Genomic DNA, 22,690 nt, shown 5'->3' on the forward strand with positions numbered 1-22,690 from the left:
AACGGTTTAAAGGGGTGAAAACGACCTCCAAAGACGGATACTCAACGGGGTGATTTCTTGACGCGCTTCATGTATTTGAATGAAAAGAACACTGAAATGTTTTTCTAATGAATGGGAATGGGAAAACTTCAGCGTTAGTTTCATTCAAATCCATCAAGCGCATCAAGAAATCACGTCGATGGGCGGCCATCTTTGGGGGTAGTTTTCACCCCTCTAAACCGTTTTTCCGCAATAAAAAAAATACATGTGTCTTAGTTTTCAATGTTCTACAACATACATGAGCTCCAACGAAATCAGGGGGACACCAAACTGATGTTCGTTATAAGTTGTGCTAGAGGTCGTAAAAAAAGGTGAACTTCCGGAAGAAAAAACAAATATCCATGATAACGCCAGTCTAAAAACTTCATTACCACAAATCCATTGATTAGCGAAGTTTTGATCGCGGGCACGTTCCTTGGGTCACATATTCATGAGGCGTACTAATAGAGCGGGCGTTTCCGTGAGGACTTTCGAACAATTCGGCGGTTGGTCCTAAAGTTTCCGCTTATAACATCTCGATGGTCCTTCGAAAGCGCCATCTTTCACGCTCGGCGATCTTTTGTTTTTTTTTTATTTCCCTTTCACCGAGTACCCACCAGCTGCAGCCCTTTCTCACCGAGTACAATGATGCAGAGACAAAACAGAAAGAGAGAAGAAATAAGAAGAAAAAATAACCAGGGCTTTCATACGTCCGCTAAAATATTCATTGTCTTGAAATGGGTGTTTGTTTAGGGTGGCAAAGCAGTTAATAGTGTGTTGGCAACACTCGCGAACTGAATGAAAAAAAAAAGGAAAAAACAAACATTATAGAACTTATCCACGCGTTAATAATAACGCAATCACGAGCGCTGCGGGCGAGTGAAAAGAATTTACATGGCGAGTAAATCGTAAATGCAGGCACAAAAATTGTTCTCTCGGATTTCCATTACAGTTTTATTTCCAAATACGGTAGGACAGGATCTTACATTCTTCGAGTAACACCAGCGAAAAATTTAGCTTTTTCAAAATTGTTCTCGAACATATTCTGCCGTTGTACGTTGCTGTGACGACAAATAGTTGCTCAAACACAGTGGGAAAAAACATGAAAAAAAAAATAAAAAAATTTGTTACATGTATTTACCGTACGCGTATCCGAGTTTTTTCGAAGTTTTTTCTAAGTTTGTCGACAATTAAAACATCAAATGAAGTACAAAGACACGAGGATCAGAATAAAGTGATTTTCAGCTTAATAGGTAAATTGTATACCAGTTATTGTAACGTATTGTATAAAACAATATGGTATAATTTATTAATCAGCTAATATAAACGCAATTAGCTACAGGTAAATAAAACGACTTTTCCTGATACTCGAATATCTCTTCAAACATTTTATTGCGATTTGGCTTCCTCCTTCAGTTTCCAAAGGACCAACTCCATACATGACACGGCGTCTTCGTTACTGTCATGACCTCCAACTAAGAACAAAACAATACACCTATAGACGTGCATTAACACTGCGTACCTGGAAACATTCGTTTCCAATAAAAAATCATAAAGACGCATCTACGACTTACCGTCATTTTGTATGATTTTCTGAAGATATTCGGAGCATAAATTTCTCAGCGCCCTCTTTTGCGGATATCCGTTACGGTGAGGAAACATGATGCTCGTGTCAACGACGGTATCGTGAACCAATTTGAGTGCCTTAAAATCACTCTCTAAGCTATGCCCAATGAGTATCGTTTTGTCAGAGAACATTGTCAATAGAGTGGCTTGTACGTCTAACAGAGACGTAGTAACTCCTTCCATATGTTGCTCTGTAATCCCTGAGAATCTGAATTGACGTTACAAAGATAATATTTTTTTTTCTTTCCAATTGTTTTAAAACAGAATTCATCAATTCCGATAGGCCAACCTATATTTATTACCTTGTGTTATAGTCTATAACTGGGTGAACTGGTTTAACTAATGTTTCGTAGACGACGTTGCATTCCTCGTTAATCACCGTCACCCTCGTCAGTTCGAGTCCTTGCGTTGTGTATGACATTTCGCAGTCCAGTGCGTAAACGCCTTGCTCTTCAACCGGTATGTAATCTACAGTAAGAATAAACTAGTGGCTAGTGATTTTTTCTTCGGAATTCATTATCATCTTATTCAAAGATGAGGGAACGTCAACAGCAGCAAGAATGAAGACAAAAGCTTCTTGCATTCGGACTTTGGCTTACCTTTGGGTAAAGTTTTCACGTAACCGCGTAAATTTTCGTAATCAACGTAATCCCAAACGTGAGTTTTCGCGTCACAGCATCCAGTCGCAGATCCATATTGCTGGCAGCAGCTGTACCTCCCCTCCCCTCTTATTGTAAACTTCCGGCCCCAGTGATATATACAGTTTTGTCGAAGCACCGCATTCCCGTGCTTGTCGACCATGTACGGCTGGTTGCAACGACTGCAGAACCTTTCGTTAGGCACTTTGGACAAAATTGACTGATTCCGGGTGTTTGGAACGTAGATTTTAACGCGGCCCTGGAAACAAATCATTTTTACGCCTTGTCGCTCCTTCCGGTTATCATTCGTATTCTCCATCATCTTTCCACAAAATCTGAAACGTGCATTCTCCTTATCTCACTCTGACAATGAGTCATAGCTAATTTTTTACCGTCGGTCCGTCCGGATGAGGCCTCGGAAAACCGTTCGCTTTCAGTTGCTCCTCGGTCATGATCCATTTGGAAAGAAGAGCGTATAGAGTGGTTCCCTTGAACTCCATGACAGATCTCTTGGTCTTCACAACGCTCCATGAGCCTTTGGATTTGCCCGCGAGAACAGCTTCGTGCGAAACAGTTCCGCTTGCCGGAGAAGCACCGCTCTCTGCGGTAGATTGTTGGTCCAATTCCTTTCTCAGACGGTGCGTGGCTAGCATACAAGAATTTTTGTATACCGCTACAGCCTTGCAACGCTCGTGACACGCATATTCTTCCCTCAAGGCTCGCTGCGCCGCATCTTCGCCGTTCGTATATATTTGAATGCAAACGTCTTGCATCATGTTCACATAGTACTGACGTACATTCAACGGAAACTTCTGTGTCGCTACATGCAGTGGCTCTGGCCTTATCAATTGGGGAATCTGGGGAAAGATCCAGGTGAAAATATGACGTATAGGAAGCCGTAATGCTCCTAAATACTTCAAACGCACCCTGATAGACAATCCAAGGTTAAAGTGATAAGTTTTTGGTAAACATGGACAACTTACTACTTGAGGAACGTGAGCAACACGAGATCCACCTTTGGCAGTTTGGGCGATCGTTTTGCTTTCGGAATTCTTGTTGATAGCTTCGGAGACCTTTTTCTTAGCCAAGGCTAGGGACGTTGCATAGGGTACATGAGCTATCCTCAATCGGCCTGGAGGAAAATAAATAAACTATACATCGGCGTACGCGCGGCGTTTCGTGGAAACTAATTAGATTACCATTTCCATTAACAATCTGATCCCCCTTTGTCGCCGTGTTCAAGGTTGGTTTATGCGAGAACTGAAGTGCCGAAGGTGTTGCGTCTGAGGTCTGATTCGAGGTCAAGGACGCAGAACTCTGCAAAGCAGCTGCTGCTGCAACTTTTTCGGCAACTGCTTCTTTCATCAATCGCCACCTATCGGTCAATTTTAGGTGAGGATTCGGTGGTGCTTTCGCCGGCTGAATTGGAGTCCTTTTATACTCGGTATATTGACCAGCTGACGCATGAGCTACTCTCTTCCGGCCAGGTTCCTCAGCCTCTTCAGGTTCTCGCCTCGGATGCTCTTTCACTCTTACTTCTTTGGGATGTTCGGATACCTCGTATTCCTATCAAGTTGGAAAAAAGCTACTGAAATGCAACACCGTGATTCACGTGTTAAAAACAATATAAATCTATCTACTTCATACCTGAAAAATTTTCAGACATTCTTCTTCGATGTCATGATCGGAGTCTGAGATCTCTAAAATTTCCTCCGAATATGAAGGCGAACGTCGAAACCTGATCGAAGGGCTGTTTTCTTTTTCGTCGTGATCTTCGGCGCTGCTTGCTTCGTCGTCGCTCTTCTTTCTGGCCTCCGTTTTCTTGCTCGAACTACTTGACTTGGTACTTGACCTAGACCGACTCTTGTCTGTTTTCTTTGAAGAATATCTATCTCTGCTTGACGAAGAACTTGATTTACTTTTATGCTTTTGATGGCTACTTGATTTTCTATGCTCTTCACTTTTGTCTTTATCTTTACTAGACCTAGAAGAATTTTCTCCTCTCTTTGAGCTCTCCCGCGTGCTATGTCTACTATCCTTTCTTTCCCTTGAACTCCGCCTTTTGTTTTTATCCCTACTGGAAGATGAGGAATGATGTTTTTCCTTTGAACTAGAACTTGAACTATGTTTACGCTTTTCCTTGTCTCTACTTGTATCCTTATTGCCAGCTTCCTCAGAATCCTTTCTTTGCTCTTTGCTGCCTTCCTTAGCCTTCTCCGACTTATCCTTTGACCTTCCTCTCTCCTTGCTGAGACTGCCGTCTCTTCTCTCTTGCGTCTTGCTGCTGTTACTAGCTTCCTTAGTTTTACTGCCATTACGCTTATCCTCTGATCCGTTACTAGACTTATGGCTTGTCTTAGGTTTATCTTCACTTCCAACTTCACCCTCCGTCTTATTGTCTTCTTTGACTATGTTATTTATCGTCTGATCTGGCTCTTCTTCTTCAGAAAATTGGGCTTCGATCTCTGGATCATAGTCCTGAGATTGCCGAATTTCCAGACGTCCACTGGCTTCTTTTCCAGCATTCAAGCTTTCGTCTATACTCATCAGAAGTTCGCCTATACCAGGCTCTTCTAATTGCTGCACAGTTTTGAGCGGCGCTTTGAGTTTCTTGGGTACATATTCTTCGCGACGTTTCTTGGACCTAGGCCGATACACGTCTTTATTCTTGAAAATGTAATCACTCGAATTACCATCTTCGTACGAGTTTGGAGACGAAGAATCAGACTTGATTGTCGGTACATAGCTGTGTACAAACGAAGCATCACCGCTACTCGATATGGCCGTAGGTTTGTAAGTTATTTCTGAAACTTTAACACTTGAGTAGCTTGGAGCGACACTTGCTGGATTGTCCAAGGAGTTTACGATCTCTTGCGGGATGCTCAGCCAGGGCTTGAATCTATCCGGTGAAGACTTTCTCTTGACCGCGACTTTGCTCTCCCTTGTGGGCATATAAGGTACAACAGGTATGTGACGTTTCTTTAGCTCAGCTATCGGCGTTGGATTATAAACACACGGTGTTGCTTGCACTGTAGGTTTAGTAATCAATATCTCTTGATGAGAAACCGAACCTGCCGCTGAGCTCAGAGTCGGATTCAGCTCTTCTACTACTCTTGACACAATTTTCTGTGATATTTTACCAGTCTCTGCTACCTCATGATCAGCCAGTACCTTTTTGACTGCCTGAGAAACCAATTGTTGAAATGTGTTCGAGTCCGACGGAGCTCCGTCGACCCTTTCTCCTTCGTTCGTTGCCACGCTCTGAACGGGGGCTCCACTGTTGGACGCTCCATCATCTGCAACGAACATCTCATTAGAAAATTGTGCTTGAATCACTGTAAACCCGTCAATTAATTAAAACAAACGAGGTGTTCTCTGAATGCAAATTTTCTACACCTCGATGTGGTTGAAAAGCGTCATGAGATAATATTTGAAATGGGATCAGGTTTGGGAAATTGGTAATGACATAAATGAAAGTTGTTGCAATTTCGCAGTTATTGAACGAACTACATTGACAAAGTACAATCGCAGGAATAGCAGTATTTTTCAACTAGATTCACTAGCCTTGCCCAGGTAGAAACTGAGTGCAAAATCTTCCTTCGCATGTTCATTTATAAATACTATCATCCTTGTGTTGTATCGTTCACAAAAAATTTTTTCATGAGTTTTCTCATTAGCATACAGATTATACAAAGCTATGTAGTTATCATTCGACAAGATAGGGTCCATTTTTGTTGTTCCTGATAACCATGAAATTATCAAATTCCGAGTGTTGATTGCTTATGCCAACACACGTTGATTATGATGTGCAGAGTTAGATTTGTGTAGCCGGTAAACGAATAGAAAATGCTATTTGATAAGATTTGTAGCTCATGGGGGTAAATTATGGCAGACATGATAGGCCGAATGGGGGGGCGAAGTAATTGAGAGGCGGATCCTTAATTGTTTTACTTGTCAATGAACAACATTCGCGTCACAAAATTGTGATCTTAAACACCGAGAATTGGATGCGACGCATTGACAGTTGAAAAACAGAAATGGGGAGAACGAGATCATCTGATCAAGTTTTGATGGGGGTTCAGAAAAACATTTGAATTGTTTATTTTCTTCTCATTACCTCTCCGTGGATGTTTGAAGTGGCAATAGGGCCTCTCGCAGAGTCCGCTGTCATAAAACGGGCAATTTATTGTCTTGAAATATCCCGTCGACGGCAACATAACTGGACGTATCTCATTACTTCAACGAGCACATATTATCATGGTGACGAAAGAACAGTCAGTTTAATTATTACAGGAATAACTATGATTTAACATTAACGATATCAAGTGGGCGCATCTTAGTTCTTTGTATTCATTTATTTCTTTATTAATCAAGTAGATGTATTTTTTTTTTTTTTTTTTTTGTAATAATTGTCGACAGATCTATCTATCTGCCGAAATATTATCAACAATCGTCAACGCGCTCTACCCACGGCAAAAAAAAACCAAGTGAAATGTTGGCGTTGTGCAGCTTTGAGGTTACGTACATTTCGCTTTGTGTCTTCCTCTGATGTATTTCCACCAATCAGTGAGAAATCATTGAGGAGTGCCAGCGCCCACCGACACGAAACTGTTTCTTTGAACTAAATTCCGCTGGCTTACGTCTGTCGGCAGTCGACCGTTTCTCACTGCTTTACCAGCAGTGGATAATATAGATTGCTTATTGAGGATACCACGTCAAAACAAGCGATGGTCTGGAAACGAGTATAATGTGCTTAACTAATTTATTCAATATTGTTATCAATTAAATCTATCTGTTTACGAATTTATTTTCATTCGATTATATTTTTAGAAGATTTTTACCATCGGGTGACAAGTTTTGTTTCAAAGATGTTCTTTTTTTTTTATGTAATACATGTTCGTACAGGAATATTAAATTGATTAATACATTTATAAACAGATATCTCAAGAATAATCATTTCCTAATTTTTTTTTTTTGGATTGCTTGGAATCTAGTCTGACTGCTCGTTCTCAGCTTTCTCGATTATCATTGCGCAGGTAACAAACAAGCGTGACCATCCGTCGGTTTCAACTCAATTTTCATTCTGTATTAGCGATATGTATAATAACGGTATGCAAATATTCAAATATCATACCAAACGTATAATTAGTGTTGTTCAATATATAAATACAGTTATTATACTACACATGCCCATGATTATCCGTAAGAAATGTTCATTTCAAGTTAGAAAGGGACCAGCAACGGAACACCATTCAAACTTGAAAATGATTGCAGCATTCCCCCTTCAAAGGACGGCACTAGTTTTCACATAATTCATACTTCACCAATTTTTCTCCAAAATAATAAAGATACTTCATGTATAGATGCTTTTCATGAAAGTAAACAATTTCATAACTATGATTATTCCTAAACAATAATTATATCATGTATACATATTTTGTACGTCTGTACAGCGAAAGTGTAGTTGCAATTTCATCCAATATAATCGAATTGAATGATATCTGAGTCATCAAAAGGTATGTTTCTTTCACTTTGTACTACCCAATCAATTTTGACACTTGTATAGGCCTGTGCGTTATAGCCTAAAGATTGATCTAATTGCTCCACTGCTCATTGAACTGTTATCAAGAGGTTATCGAATTATCATTTCTACTCGTGCTGTGGTATTGAAAGTATTAAGCTATCGCTTAGAGCTTGTTCCCCGATTGCCGTAGATAACATCTTGCAATAGTCGCGTTTCGTTTTGCATCACGATGGAGTTCTAATGTATCTACAATGTGCGATGGTTGAGCTTAAGATGTACACGAACACTGCGAGTGGTTTGACGGAGTGGGATTGGGTATGGAGTCTGATCAATGTCTCAAATAGGATAGTTTTATCTAATTTGTACGAAAATCCAATGAATTCGTACAGCTGCTTGTCAGAGAGTTAATTGTGGCGGGGCAATCGAGGCTTTCGTTATCTGTGTGTAATTCTTATCCGATCAGGATCTTCGACTAACACTTGAACGGACATCTTGTACTTTTGGCTGAAACACCGTTGGTCTTAGAAGTCGTCAACGTGCTACCTGACGCAGAAAATATGAGTACCGATAAAGAGTTGTCAGGTATTTATTGCAAAAAAATCATTTTCTACAACTTTATTCAGAATAAGTGTATATGTGTTTTGCTTCAGACTAATCTAAAAAGAATAAATTGTATGCTTAACTGTGCCACAGGAAACGTAGGCTTTTATTTCAAGACTATTTTTTTGTTCTTTCTCACGTCATGTGAATTTCTTTATACTTATATTGAAAACATGTTTTGTCGATAATAGTTATTCAATTTCATTAATGATGATTCAGCCTGTCGATGATATTTGTAAATTAAAACTTAAAATACATACTGCCGATGTCAATATGCTTGTTGCGAGTATGCAAATTAAGTAAATCAGACGTTGAAGTCTATATATTTCTCTATTGTGAAAGTATTGCTGCTCTTGTTATCGTTTAAAAATTGAAGTCAATAACAGTATTTAACTCAATACAAACTTCAATGTACAATGTCACCATCGTTAACTACGATACTTCTTCGGATATCTACACAATTAAGCTGCATGGAATTGTATTTAAAAAATTATTTATCGCGCATGAAGGTTACTCGCTATTGCGTGCCTGGCGCTATAAGGATTTTGTACCGTAAAGCCTAGGGCAGCAGATTGTAGAGGCACCAAATTTCAGGCCAAAATTTTTTTGATTTACGTAATCTAGGAACAGATACATCGATCCCCTAGTTCAAAATCATACTAATTATTGGAAAAAGGTGGTGTAATTAGGACGATAGTGCACAAATCATAAAGTTATAATTTTACTGACAAAAAATTGTAATTAATACGTTTGTGAACTAGAGTATAGAATTGTAGTGTAAATCCGCCACTGGCACAGTATAACACTGTAATATGTGGTTACTGCATAGCCAAAATCGTATCCTGTTTTAATTCCCCGCCGTTTCGTTTCACAGTCAATTCTGCCATTTTGTTATCTTCTACTACATCAAGCCACGTGTTTGCTAGTTGGCAAAGAAAATTCTAGAACCTACGTCAATAAGGTCAAAAACACAGATGTTTCGCTGAATTATCTTCTATGCAAAACATTCCACTTATATATAGTCCGAGTGTATACATAACCAGCGAATCTACGCACCATGTAAACGCGGAATGAAATCTTTCGAATCCGCTAAAACGTGTATTTTATCAGTTACGGGATCAGTGATCATGAAAAAGAGAGTGCATGTATGTACAGATATTCCAGTCATCAGCATCTTTTGTGAGGCAAATTGGATTAAAAAAAAAAAAAAAACTTATACTCGTAAACAACGTTCAGAATTGATGCTACACGTGTAACTATACAAGAGACGCGTATACTGGATGATTTCAACTCCTGGCTTCACTGTTTTAATCGACGAATAATTGAAATGTCGCCATCAGCTATACAGAAATAATAGCATCTCGTTGATCCAGGTTCACGCGCTTCATTCTCTTATTGTGGCAAGAACTCCGAATGGATATGGATGAAATTAATATCTTCCACAAGTTGCGAACATTCATTCGAACGAAAGTTCAATTGACAAACCACACAAGTTTTTCCAAAAACTTTCACAGAAGTCGAATTACAAATCTACCGATTCGTAACTATAATTTTTGAGGAAACTGTCGAATACCTTAAGCAGTGATAAAACTCGGGGCCGTTTTAATCCATTTGTTTTGTCAGGTTATATCAAGACTGCAGCTGCCGGTTACGGTTAATTCAAACATTTGTTGTCATCGTTTTGTCCTTGACACACCGACTTTGTCCGTGGATTCATTGGCCTTGACTGCACAGAACGCTTTCCATTCGCGTACACGATCTGAATAGTTACTCTTTAAACGTGCTCGAAATTCACTCGGAGCTCGCGTCTTGACTAGCCGTCAAAAATAAACATCTGTTCGATATCGGTGGAGAATGGAGGAGCGTGGGTAACAGCTATTTTGACAATTGTGACATGCAGCTCGGCTGCACGAAAATGACGCATCTCAGTTATTCTTCAGCGGATTTTGATAACCCATCAAGTTCCAGAGTTTCGTTAATTTACAGCTGGGATTCCTTAGGTACTAAAGAGAAAACCTTCGTCCAAATCATATATGTAAATCATAATGAATTTCGCCAAAATATGTCGTTTTCATTCATTCCTACACTTTCCCTGTCTCATGACGTATCAATCGCAACCGTTTTCATTTTAATTTTGCAAACCAACTGCTTTTCGACGATCTTTTAAGCTCCTTTCACCATTCACTATACATTAAGGATAAATATTTTTCAGCAAAGATATGGCGACTGATGTAAAACAATAACCACAATTATCCTGCAAATGGATCTGCGACCGCGAAATGCTTGTACAACTTTCAGACCAATTTTTAAATAAACTATACAGATGTGTACAGAAATTTAAAGAAATTTCGAATAATGAGAATGATTAACCCTCTCAAGAATTGAGATTTCTAACAATTCATCTGCCGTTATGGTCTTTTCGCATTTTTCAAATTTCGATCTATCAGCCATTCCAAATATTGATCTTTCCAAGTATTAATCCCCACCCTCATCGTTATCATTCATACGTAATAGAAATATCTGAATTCGCACTTTTTTTCTTTAACCACATAGTTCACGTGCTGTAGATATCAGTTCGAAAGGATGACCAGTTGATGCATAATTCATGAACTGGAGGATACCCTGAGCGAATTTTCAATTCGTCGGTAATGGTCATGGTCGATCTTCGGCGTGGCTGTCTAAGTGTGAGCCAAATGTATTACAACGGAACAGCGTAGTTGTGTTGGTGCATTCATAATCAGTTGGGAAACCCAGTCGGGTTGCATGGGTTCTTACTGCTTGATTGCTCTGTTCGGTGCGAAATCAAACTGCAGAGTTATTATAACTTGATTGCAGTTGATCATCGCTACTATGGTACACGTATTCGGGTTATACATGTATATGTTTACTTTCGTCATTTTCTACTCCCTTTACAAGATCACCTACCGTTCGTGTTGATAACATATGTCGTGCCGGGATTTACCGACGAGCTCGCATTTTAGCTGTACAGTCGTATAGTTACCAAGAAACGTGGCAAACTGACTGCAGGCTGTATAAGCTGCCGTTGTGTTCGTGTGTGAAACTGTGAACGCAGTCTGGAGGGAAAATAGCATTACTATAAGGAAAGTGAATCTGCAAGAAAAGTGATCACTTGGCGTGGCAGTGCCGATAATATTATAAGCGTTTAAGGTCGCTCGACAAAATTTTCAACACTCCATCAAGTTGTCTGAACATACTTTCTTGTTATTGAAATGGTGAAAAAGTTATTGCATATCACAGGGACGCGGAATGATCCAATCGACCCTGAGGCTCAGGCTGAGAAACGAAAGAAATGGAGGAACTTGATTGCTTTTTGGATTCTTGGATTGTGCAACAATTATGGCTACGTTGTGATGCTAAGTGCGGCTCACGACATCATTGAAAGCAAGTTTGGTTCCACGGTGAGTTACGATTCGCTAATAACCACTCACAATCAACGGAAACATACAATTGTTATCGTTTGACTGCTCTCCCTCGGAATGCAACAATTAATTAACTCGTATCAAATTAGCATTGAAAATGGGCGTCCCGTATCTAATCACAGTCAGTTTTCTTGTTTCACGAGCGTCTCTGAATCTTTCGAACTTATAAATTGACGCTGCAGTACTGTTGCAATGCGTATAATATCCACTAGAGTTTCCTATATCATTGAACTGCTTCATTCCGTGGCAATTTGTGCAGATTAAAATATGGAGAAGGACGAAAGAGCAAAAAAATTCCATCCTCATTGGCAATGTTCGATTGTATTTGTCTAATTTATACAGCTCGGACAACGTTGACGCATATAGACAGAGCCATAAATCACAGGTTTGCACATACTGTTTTGATTATGATTCTCTTTTCTCTATAGTCGTCATCTTCGGAAACTACAGATAACACAACGACATCGAGAGATTGTAATACTTTGTCGACAGGTGCCATACTCCTGGCGGATATAATACCGTCGCTTGCGACTAAGATTATCGCGCCATTCTTGCCATTTTTCGTACAGTGAGTAAATGACTGTTTCTTGATATTTTATAATTCAATTTTCTTCGTCTGGAAATTAGGATACATCTAAAGATACCCTTGCAGCTTGAGATTATTATCATGCGTTATTATGGCTGGTTCCGGATTCATCATGGTAGCTCTGGCTGCTTCAGAATGGTTAGCGATTCTAGGTGTGATCGTTACTTCCTTATCTTCCGGCCTAGGTGAGGTCACACTGTTGGGATACAGCCACTACTTTGACAAGTAAGACATGTAAAATTCCAAAAACTTTCACACTTTCGAATCACTAAATGCGCCGTTTTTTTCTTTTCAATTTTCTTTCATCACGGTGCACGTGAATTATTCTATTGTTAGTTTCTGAAACCAATTTCTGTAATAACTCACGAGTCTTCTGTTATCTTTATTGCTCTCGCGTCGTTATTATGATATGCGCTCTTTAATTCTTTGATACTTGGAATCTCGTATGAAATATTACCGCAATCTATTATAAGCATATAAATAACTGTAAACTATGTGTGTCGTTTTATCAATCTGTCATGGATTTAGACGGTAAAAAACACGTGTTTTCTTCATTCTTAGTAACTTTTATATTTTTTATAGAAACGTTATTTCAACGTGGTCATCGGGGACAGGTGGTGCAGGTGTAATTGGAGCGGTTTCTTACGCCGGTCTGACGCTATGGCTGAGCACTGAAAATACTATTCTTGTGATGCTCGTCGTGCCGGTAATTCAAGCGATCGCGTTCTGGATCATATTGGTCCATCCTAAAGAAACTGCACTGCCAGTTTCAAACCTCGGAAATGGCAGTAAAGAAAATGCAAAGGAGGTCGTTACGATCCCAAAAAAGACATTAAAGCAAAAATTGGCCATAGTGCCAGGACTCTTGAAATATATGATACCGATTGGACTCGTTTACTTATTCGAATACTTCATCAATCAAGGATTGGTGAGAATAATTTCTTGATTACGATAAGGAAATGGTTAAGCTATGTCATCAGAGTTCTATGACTTGATCTGTTCACCATGTATTTTTTTTTTGTTTGTTTGCTTAAACGGTGAAGGAAATTGAATCTAAACGTTACTGTAACATTTATCTTCAATTTTCTACTGTTTCTATAGTTTGAGCTAATCGATTTTGACGGAATATGGTTGGACCACGCTGCACAATATAGATGGCTTCAAGTTGATTACCAAATCGGTGTTTTCATATCTAGATCATCGGTTAATTTGGTTACGATCAACAGGATCTGGATAATGGCAGTCCTTCAGGTAAATAATTACTCTGATATGTTATCCAGGAACAACTAAGATGATTTAAATAATTATACATATCACATGCGTTGTATCCTGTAATTATTTTTCAGCTTGTCAACGTAGTAATAATGACCTTCGAGACGTTGTACTTCTACATTCCGAATATCTGGATCGTATTTGTGATCGTATTGTGGGAAGGACTTCTTGGCGGAGGAGCGTACGTCAACACTTTTTACAAAATGTCCAAAGAGGTGAGGAATTATGAAATGAATCAGTTTTTCACTTTTTGGAGAACATGATCAATTCATTGTTAAATGATCAACATAGGTACCAGAAGAAGATCGAGAATTCTCACTCGGAATAACAACCATGGCGGATTCAATCGGTATCGCTTTAGCTGGCTGGATATCGATTCCAGTGCACAATGCCATTTGTAAACTACCTCAACCAACGCGCCTAGGGTGAACTAACAATAAGTCGAAGTCAAATTATATTCATTATAATTAAGAATGCATACTGCAGTGATATGCAGTTCTAATCACGAGGAATGGCTCGAAAAATTCAGGTACTTAATAATAAGTTTTTAATCTCCGAAATTTTTTTCCCGTGAAAACTTGGTATTTATATATGATTTTCGTACCAAAAAACCATCAGATTGCATATACTTAGGCAAATAGAAATAGCGCTCGGAAAAATGCTATCGTCAATATAATGGTACAAACGGTATTTTTATGCGAGATGGTAAATTTTATTTTCCATCTGTTATTGTTGTACAATATTGTTAAATTGATTATTAAAAATTGTGATATAGATTACAGTCATGATAACATTTCAGGAAGAGCGTGGGTACTTAAATATAATAAATCTACTGGATGATGCGAGTAAAATGGCCTATACTTCGTATACTTACATATGTATACTCTAAGGTTTCTTAATCACTTTCAAATGATCATACTATAATATTCTCTGACATATCATACCAATTATTCGTGGTATGAAAATTGTCAAATTGATAAACTGACAGGAAAACTTTCGATAGTGACAATTGTTGAAACTCAAGATTGAATCTCACGAGCATCTGTCTAGAATTAATTTACCAGACTCTTCGTATTCCTGACGTGACAACCACATCTGTTGGAACGACCCGAGCGAACTTAAAATCGAACCTCCGATCCAAGCCCCGTATCGCCGTTCGCTGGAGCTATTGGCACATATTATCTTCAGTCTCATACTCTGCGAAAACGAGTCGATAAAAAATCAAACATCATCGAAATATGGTGTAAAAGAAGGGATGAAAAATGAGGATTGTCAAAGCATAATTACCGGCGGCGTTTTGCTGACGAGATCTCTGTTGAGTCGATCGCTAAATCCCGCTAGGCAGGAGTTGCCGCCCGTTACAACGACACTGCCGTACAAACTCTGAAACAAATAGCAAAGTGAAAATACCTACTTCTCACACCTACTTCGTCCAAGTCTTATACGGTCGTTCTAAAATTTAACACCTACAGGTCTAATGTCCATGTCGCACATCCCGACGCTCGTTGTGACCAACGGACCAACTCCTAGAATACTGGCACCGACTCCCTTCACATTACTCGGGTCGAAAAGCGCCTCCGGTATCATGAGACGAGGTGAGCCGAAGTCGTCGTTATAACCAGTGGGGAACTCGTATCGCTTCATCGGCAACGAACTCGCGATGTCCTCGTCGTAGGGGCCATCGGATATTTGCAACGTGTTCGTTTGAAAGTCCTGCAGAAGCTCCCGGACCATGTGATTCAGCCAGCTGGACGTCGGCTCTGGACCTGGACGACGCGTCCAGCGCGGTGGATCCTGCTCTCGAACGACGTCTGAAAAATTCATTCTTGTGAAGAAGGTATTTTCTCATTTTTTCCATCGACTTAGGAAACGTTTCAAATTCGTTTGCGCCCCGAATAATGACGCAATAATTATTGTGCATCATATACCGAGAGGTTCTCTCGACAGGACCTACTCGTTCGACTTGCTTAATTTTGATTGGCTCACATCCATTCTCCCAGCCTGAAGCAAACCTTCGTCAACCAGAAAAAATTCCCTAGAATCTCGATCAGTTGACAAGTGACAGTCAACCATAACCTCTCTCATAGAGATCTGTATTAAGTATATGGTTACGGCACCGCCATGATCCACTTCGCAACATCCACTTTGCCTACCATGCTAGTAACACTTTCACAAAGTTGGCTGCGCATATAAACTAGGAGAGGAGCAATTTATCGAGCAGCTGGTCCTTTCAGGAGAACCTCTCGTTTTATACCTTTAGATGCGACCAAACAGGCTGGCGTCAAGTCGATATCCTTATCCTCGAGAAACTGCTTGCACTGCATCGTAATGAAGTCACCGCCCAATGGACTCTTCACTATCCCCTGGGTGATGACATATCCGTCGTGAACCGGGACAGCGCTGGTATGAGTCGCACCACTGTCGACGACCATCGCGGTCGATCTGCCGTTTGCGTACGCTGCCAGGACGGCGTTTTTGCAAATGTACATTGCAGGTACGTTGAACTTTTCGAACATTAACTCCAACAGCTTTTCACGCTTGAATCTGGTATTCCATGGGCATTCCGTCATCAGGATCGGGTGGTGCTCGGCGACAGCGTGGAGCCGGTTTTTGTAGGTGTATTCGGCCAACTTTTCAAACATGTCCCAATCTTCGATCATGCCATCCTTCATCAAGCTGATTATTTCCATGTCTACAGAAAAAACATGTGCCTATTATAGTCGATTGTATTTTACGATTCAATTTTTAAGAGAGGCGTGGAAAGAGAACAGTGGATGTCATTCTACATGTTATACACGGACGGTGGAACGCTGGCACCCCATGCATGCCATACCTTTCTTGCGGACTTGTATAGCCGTGGTGTCAATGTTGAATCGTTTCTTATTCGTTTGGTTATCCTGCTGCTGATCAGCGGCATCTTCCCAGACACCAAGGCTCGTTGGTACCTCAGCTTTTGGAGAATCCTCACCCCCATATCCCACCCGCAAGCTTTGGTGACCAATGTCAAATATAATAGCACCAACTTCGTCTGCACGGAAGAGAGTAAAAATGTGTTATGATTCAAAGAAATCACTCGCGTTTCTACTTTTTCCACCCAAACATTCCCTGCATGTTTCAACATTCCTGCTTCACTCGCATCGACATGGAAATGACAAATCAATAAGCATCAGAAGTTTCAACCTCACCTTTTAGTTAAAACGTATCCGTAATCTAAGTACTCTTATTAATGACTGAGAGCAACTTACCACCGCCGTAGACACCACCGCTCATAGTAAGCAAAAATCATACGGTGCTGTCTTAACGAATGGGCGCATGCGCCGCGCGAGAGGGCGACGGGTCCATAATCAGGGACGCGAGATTCGCTGATACTGGTCTGCGCCTCCGTAACCAGGTTACTGCCAACCCCAGACCCGGGTCGACGACCTCGCCGTCGTGCAGTTCGATTCCCGGCCGGGTAAGGTATACATTATGTCTGGGCGAGGTGTGGCTGTCGTCCCGGCTCTTCTTCACATACCATAACCATCCACATTCCCTCCGTCCCGCGTGTAATGACTGCAGATTTTTTTTTAATCTGCACAGCTTCGACATTTCACGCTTATATTGATGAATGTGTTGAGAGGGATGGACTATTGCATTATAATCTGTCGGTGAATCGTATTCTATCACTGGTAGAAAACATTTTTTATAATACCTGTCTCGAAAACATCGTTCGCAAAGGAAATTTATGCGCTTGATTTCCAACGAAAGTATGAAACTTTTTCGTGCAAACTATTCTGTAAGGTCATGTATATGAAAGGAAGGTATAAATCGCAATTCTGTTTTATTCACAAAATATATTATACAATACGTTAGTGGCAATCAAGTTCGTACTTCTGATTAAATACCACGGAGAAAGTTCAGTCTAAATTCAATAAAAAGTTGCTCTAATTGCAAAACACAATGTGTAAAGTACGACACTTATGGACAAACAAATCAAAACACATATAGTTAACAGGCATCGTAAAGTTAAGAATTAAGATTGGCACTTATACCCCGACAATCGATCACTTATATACACGATATCTAAAAAGTACAAAAAAACAACATAATTAAGACATAGAAATGTTGGAAGATTTGCAATCAACTGCGTAAAAAAAGCAACAGAAGAAGTGGTAGCATACCATTTCCTTCTTTTGTACAGCAAAACTGTTGGGCGAGGGTAAAAATATAGAAAGGTCGAAGAATAGAAGGGCCTCAATATTGAAATTTTTAACAAGCGAAAACTTAATTTGCAGAATTTAAAATATGGTGCCCGGAAGTATGGAGAGGTAAAAAAATAAAAAGGCTAGAATATGGAATATCAAAATATAGTATGGTCGGAATTCGTCTCGTTAGTATGAAATTCTTGACAGATTCTAAATTTTGCCGGTTTTTGTTCTGACCTTTCTGTATCTGGACTTTTTATATTTTCAATTTTCTTTACTTGGACTTTCTAAATTTTAATAATTCACGAATCAAATTTTCACATCTTTATAAATTCGATATTTTGGTCCTACTTTCAATCCTCTGTTCTAGTTTTTTATGCCTACCAAAACTACTTAGCCGTAGAAACGCTAATCTGTTTGAGTCGACTGATGAGCCCTGGATGGAATTGGAAGAACGGTGTCTCCTGCCGATAGAGAACCCTGCTGAAAGTGTTGGGTTTCCGAGGAAACACCTCGGGTAGCTGTGGAGGTACCCGTGCGCATTCTGGCTATGGGGTCACGACCCCTAATTCTGTGCCAACTTCTGGGTCGCTTTGCAACCGGACTGCTTCCCGTATCGTTTCGGGGGCTACGCAGCTCTCGACGATAAGGTGATACTGCGTCGTTTATTGCATCTCTTGAACGCTTACCCGGACGGCGCAGAAGCGATGTCGCCATTGTCGAAAACCTTGAAGGACTTGTTCGAGATCCTGTAGAGTTGAGCCCTCTACTCTCGGTTAAAGCCTCTGACACCCTAGTTGGAGAACCTTTCGATGGACCCGTACCTGAAATGGATTTCACTTTAGTGCATACATTGCTGGATCCATGACTGATGTACGTTTCATCCGCCAAATGATTTCCGGTTTTGTTCTTGGCCGGGAACGACTAATAGGATCGTCGCATAAGTGGAATTGTACAACAGTTGTCAAATTTTCTACGATTGTTCGATCACCCTTACCAGGAAGTCCTCTGAAGGCGTTTCTCATGACTTGAGCCACTGCTGAAAAAATCCCACCAACATGACTTGACAACTCCGAAATATTTTTTTGAGGTTCGACGGGTGTCGTCGAAGATGTGTTTGAAGGTTCGTAATAATAATTAGTGGATGAAGCTGTGTAGCTATCAATCGATGAAATCGATCGAACTAAGCTACTGGAGGGGTGTTGAAAGTGACTAGAAACGTTGGGTAACGAAGAAGTGATGTTCTTAACCAAAGGTTTGGTTTGATCAAGTTTCTCCAGACTGGAATTGATCAGGGGTATGAGGTTAGACGTTGAAATCTCAAACCCATTCTCAACAACAACCATCATTACGACTCTTGATGAGGTTGCTGATGGAGTTGATGAGGGAGTTTTGAACGATTCCGATTCCTCTCGATTCTCAACATTCTCCTTGTCCGAGTTGTCCTCGTTCTGTTGCACGATCCGAGCATCCGAGTCGTTTTGAACACTGCAGGCCAATTTCCCCCCGAGGATCTCGGGAGCTTCATAAAATTCTTCATTATCCGAGACTGGGTCAACCGTACTGTCGGCCATGATCTGGTGCTGATCAGAAAACCGCACTTTCTTGGATAAATATTTCGGTGCGGTTGGTGAATCCGAATCCTTCCGAGCATCAAACATTTTTTGAAGATTATCTTGCGCTTCGGTTAAATCCATGCAAATAGAAACTTGCTCTTCCTGTTCCTCCATTACTCCCAAAGCCCGGCTGGAATTTGTCTTGAAAATTTCTCTTGAATACCCAGAACAACCCTCTGACATGCGATTCGCAATGACGGTAGACCTCGATGGTGTGTGAACACTGCCAAATGATCTTGAGCTGGAAGAAACACTACCCGCAATTGCTGAAACGCAACTGTCAGAGTTGATATCCTTTGAAGTGAGCAGTTGGCTGGTTGCTGAGTAAAAGAGCGTTGGCGATGGGTTTTCCTCGACCCTCGGGGTTCTTGGGGTTTTAAGATGAAACGATGGAAACTTGGACGTCTTATTGTTGAAATGAAATCCCGATCTTTGATCAGTGACACTGCCGTGCATAGGAGTGCTGGTGTTTCGCATTAATTCCTGGGGAAAAGTAAAACCCTGCAAGCTGTGAAATTCCGAATCGATAGAGGGCGATTCTTTTCGACAAGACGTTGGACACGACAGAGTTTTTGTGATAGGCGACGGCGTAACTTGTGCAGAAAGTTTTTTCACCTGATCCGGAGGTAGAAAGTTGCAATTTTTTTTCTGCCGCCAGAACTCACATCTTTCAAAGTTTTCTAAATCCGAACTGCTGCGGTATATCTGACCGCACAAGACGCACATCAACGGCAAATGACGGATAACCAAGTGGCAAAGGAAGTTTGCATCCTCGAATTTTTCGAGTGGTAATTTTTTTGACAAACAAAGACAGCAATCCGCGTCCGTTTTCGGCCTTGGGTGCTTCTTCTGTTCGTGTAACTCACGGCAACTACTGCAGCAAAACAGTTTCTTGCAGCTGTGACAACGGTTATCCTGTTGACAATAAAGCACACAACTTTAATTGGTGTCAGTGTCGGATGCCCAAGTGATTGAAGGAGTCAGTACTTAATCTTACAACCATTAACCGCATAACGTAATTGATTTATCAACTTTTATTCAACATAACTAATATCCTTTCACTGTGATAACAGTTCTATAGCGTTAGTACAGTTCTTTCATAACATTCTTTAACCTTCAATGGCACGAGTAAGTTTTCAAAAATCACGTACCGTTGGAATTAGTCAAATTGTAAAGAATTCCACAGACACTACGCGTTGCAAATTCCACTCTTCATCGTATAACAGAAAATATAACTTCATGTGACAATCGAACCGAGGGGTTTCCGTTTAATGTAGAGCATTATTGGGATATATAAATACCTCAATCAATGGATTCATGCCTGCGCTTCGGTCAACTTGACTAACTACAAAGTTGTTTACGTCTGTTACTGCCTGATCTGCCGGCTTGTTGCCGGATACATATTACCATAGTTCGCGCGACTCCTTACTACTACCGATTCCAGCGCTATTGGTGGCCGGAGATCAAAACAAAAGGAGAAAAGAAAAGCGAAAGTTTAGGCTGTTGGAACTGTAATGAATAAATCAAAAGCCTTTTAACATTTTGTCAGTAATTTATTAGTGGAATTCATCATCAATTTCATTTAATGCTTTTTCGTCAGAGGTGGATACTGTAGCCGATGGCTCTTTTTCTGGAGAACTGGATACAGTGCATTTTTCTTTGAAGGCAGCAATTGAGGATTCCGGTTCATTAAAGACGGTCAGACTTGTTCCAGGTTTTTTCAGTTGCAGTTTTCCTTTTTCCAACAATGCTATCGCCTCTTCGTATGGCGGAGATATGGGGGATTGATTGGGCTCATGATACTTGTACTCCTTTCCTTCGTACTAAAATATTTACAATAAATTGTTGAAGTTCAGAGAAACGTAACAACATACCAGAGTGAATTCGACAACAAATTAATAGTAGTAATTTTACCTCAAGTGAGTAGCAAGCATCTGAATCAGGTTGACTTAAATCACCGCATACTACAAAAGGTACAACATATCTGTTGATTCCGGTTAACTGATTGAAATCGCAATGCTCGTGGGTAAGCAAAGGGTTCAGCATATGTGGCTGGTAGCCTTCTGGCGGAGAGTAGTTTTTGCATACAACAAAAGCTTCGATGCTAGAATTTCTCGAACTTCTTGGCTTAGTGCAGTAGACGTCTTTGAAAAAGATTTTCAACTGCGAATACAGTAGCGAAATATCTTTACCGCGGAAAATTTTTGCCACAAATATACCACCTGGTTTTAAAATATGAGTGGTAATATTCAACGCAGCCAAGAGTAGCTGAGACTGAATATATATATCCATGTCATGGAGGCCGGTAACTGAAAAAATATATCGTTAGGATAATTATTGTGTACGTGGAAAATACTCTGAACTTACCATCCGGTGCTCCGTCGCAAGCAACCAAGTCGGCATGCTCGTTTCGAAAGTGTTTTATGATTTCTTCAGCAGTACTAACTTTGGTGATGTCTCCTTGAATTTGTACAACACCGTCAAGTGGTGCCATAGCTTGCAAATCGACTGCGACAATTCTGGCTGTTTGATTTTCATCTTTACTGAAATTAAAGGGAGAATCATTAATTTAGGTAAAGAATATTTATCAGCTGTATCGGTACTCACTTCAATTTTCGTGACAAGACCTGACTCCAGCTCCCAGGCGCGGCGCACAAGTCTACAGCCTTGGTTACACCTACAAATATGTGAAATTATGCCAGTTTCATGTTTCCAGGACTATAATAGAAATTGGAAATTCATGCTGCTGTTTTTTACCCTCAAATATGTGAAACTCTGAATCAATTTGAAGAAGTTTAAAAGCACTTCTCGCTCTCCATCCTTCCTCCTTAGCCCGTCTATAGTAAATATCACGTTTATCCTTTGAAGTCTTCCCCATGTCTCATGGTTTACGCTGAAAAAATACGCTCCAACAAAAAATTTCTATCCACGTGAGAGTGACGGTATATTACAGGTTATGTACACTATTTTCTGAAAATTGGCTAATTGGCTCTCACGCGGAAGTGAAATCATTCACGGTTTATTGATGCAGGCGATTCGCACTGGTTTCACATTTTAACAATAGAATTAAATGGCGGTAGCCAACAGTGGCAACAAATTTCGTTGTGATGTCACTACTACTTGTTCATTTACCATGAGATATACATTATACGTCTGTTTAGTGTTTACAACAGCATTGTGATTACA

The 22,690-nt window shown here is 40.3% G+C and overlaps 5 protein-coding genes across 8 annotated transcripts; 1 reads left to right on the plus strand and 4 right to left on the minus strand.

Moving 5' to 3' along the window:
- Positions 1-1,264: 1,264 nt before the first annotated feature.
- LOC124411140 (RNA exonuclease 1 homolog) lies at positions 1,265-6,709 on the minus strand. Its single transcript, XM_046890061.1, has 9 exons — positions 6,400-6,709; positions 3,930-5,578; positions 3,482-3,848; positions 3,266-3,414; positions 2,675-3,139; positions 2,244-2,541; positions 1,947-2,112; positions 1,593-1,852; positions 1,265-1,493 (listed from the first exon to the last, which is right to left on the minus strand). Exons 1-9 carry the CDS (start codon positions 6,497-6,499, stop codon positions 1,408-1,410), a joined length of 3,540 nt encoding a protein of 1,179 aa, XP_046746017.1. The 5' UTR covers positions 6,500-6,709; the 3' UTR covers positions 1,265-1,407.
- Positions 6,710-8,361: 1,652 nt separating this feature from the next.
- LOC124411151 (battenin) lies at positions 8,362-14,133 on the plus strand. 2 transcript variants are annotated; one of them, XM_046890083.1, is made up of 8 exons: positions 8,362-8,388; positions 11,665-11,825; positions 12,275-12,414; positions 12,499-12,657; positions 13,015-13,360; positions 13,534-13,683; positions 13,779-13,919; positions 13,996-14,133. In XM_046890083.1, the coding sequence occupies exons 1-8, from the start codon at positions 8,364-8,366 to the stop codon at positions 14,131-14,133; spliced, it is 1,260 nt and encodes a 419-aa protein (XP_046746039.1). In that variant the 5' UTR covers positions 8,362-8,363. The 2 variants fall into 2 exon arrangements, with proteins under 2 accessions (XP_046746039.1, XP_046746038.1); XM_046890082.1 differs by lacking the exon at positions 8,362-8,388 and adding an exon at positions 10,286-10,406.
- Positions 14,134-14,539: 406 nt separating this feature from the next.
- On the minus strand, positions 14,540-17,415 carry LOC124411152 (actin-like protein 6B). Of its 2 annotated transcripts, none has more exons than XM_046890085.1 (7): positions 16,950-17,415; positions 16,538-16,732; positions 15,959-16,396; positions 15,175-15,515; positions 14,992-15,087; positions 14,712-14,901; positions 14,540-14,667 (listed from the first exon to the last, which is right to left on the minus strand). In XM_046890085.1, exons 1-6 carry the CDS (start codon positions 16,972-16,974, stop codon positions 14,737-14,739), a joined length of 1,260 nt encoding a protein of 419 aa, XP_046746041.1. In that variant the 5' UTR covers positions 16,975-17,415; the 3' UTR covers positions 14,540-14,667; positions 14,712-14,736. The 2 variants fall into 2 exon arrangements, with proteins under 2 accessions (XP_046746041.1, XP_046746040.1); XM_046890084.1 differs by having other exon boundaries at positions 14,543-14,673; positions 14,718-14,901.
- Positions 17,416-17,546: 131 nt separating this feature from the next.
- Positions 17,547-20,982, minus strand: LOC124411143. Of its 2 annotated transcripts, none has more exons than XM_046890066.1 (3): positions 20,806-20,982; positions 18,886-20,419; positions 17,547-18,712 (listed from the first exon to the last, which is right to left on the minus strand). In XM_046890066.1, the coding sequence occupies exons 1-3, from the start codon at positions 20,821-20,823 to the stop codon at positions 18,297-18,299; spliced, it is 1,968 nt and encodes a 655-aa protein (XP_046746022.1). In that variant the 5' UTR covers positions 20,824-20,982; the 3' UTR covers positions 17,547-18,296. The 2 variants fall into 2 exon arrangements, with proteins under 2 accessions (XP_046746022.1, XP_046746023.1); XM_046890067.1 differs by having other exon boundaries at positions 20,656-20,981.
- A 59-nt stretch (positions 20,983-21,041) lies between these two features.
- Positions 21,042-22,647, minus strand: LOC124411153 (putative tRNA (cytidine(32)/guanosine(34)-2'-O)-methyltransferase). Its single transcript, XM_046890086.1, has 6 exons — positions 22,492-22,647; positions 22,262-22,412; positions 22,112-22,181; positions 21,872-22,047; positions 21,419-21,813; positions 21,042-21,327 (listed from the first exon to the last, which is right to left on the minus strand). Exons 2-6 carry the CDS (start codon positions 22,380-22,382, stop codon positions 21,061-21,063), a joined length of 1,029 nt encoding a protein of 342 aa, XP_046746042.1. The 5' UTR covers positions 22,383-22,412; positions 22,492-22,647; the 3' UTR covers positions 21,042-21,060.
- Between the last annotated feature and the right edge of the window lie 43 nt (positions 22,648-22,690).

This window comes from Diprion similis, chromosome 10, assembly GCF_021155765.1.
Source record: "Diprion similis isolate iyDipSimi1 chromosome 10, iyDipSimi1.1, whole genome shotgun sequence".
In the NCBI taxonomy this organism is placed as follows: Eukaryota; Metazoa; Arthropoda; class Insecta; order Hymenoptera; family Diprionidae; genus Diprion; species Diprion similis.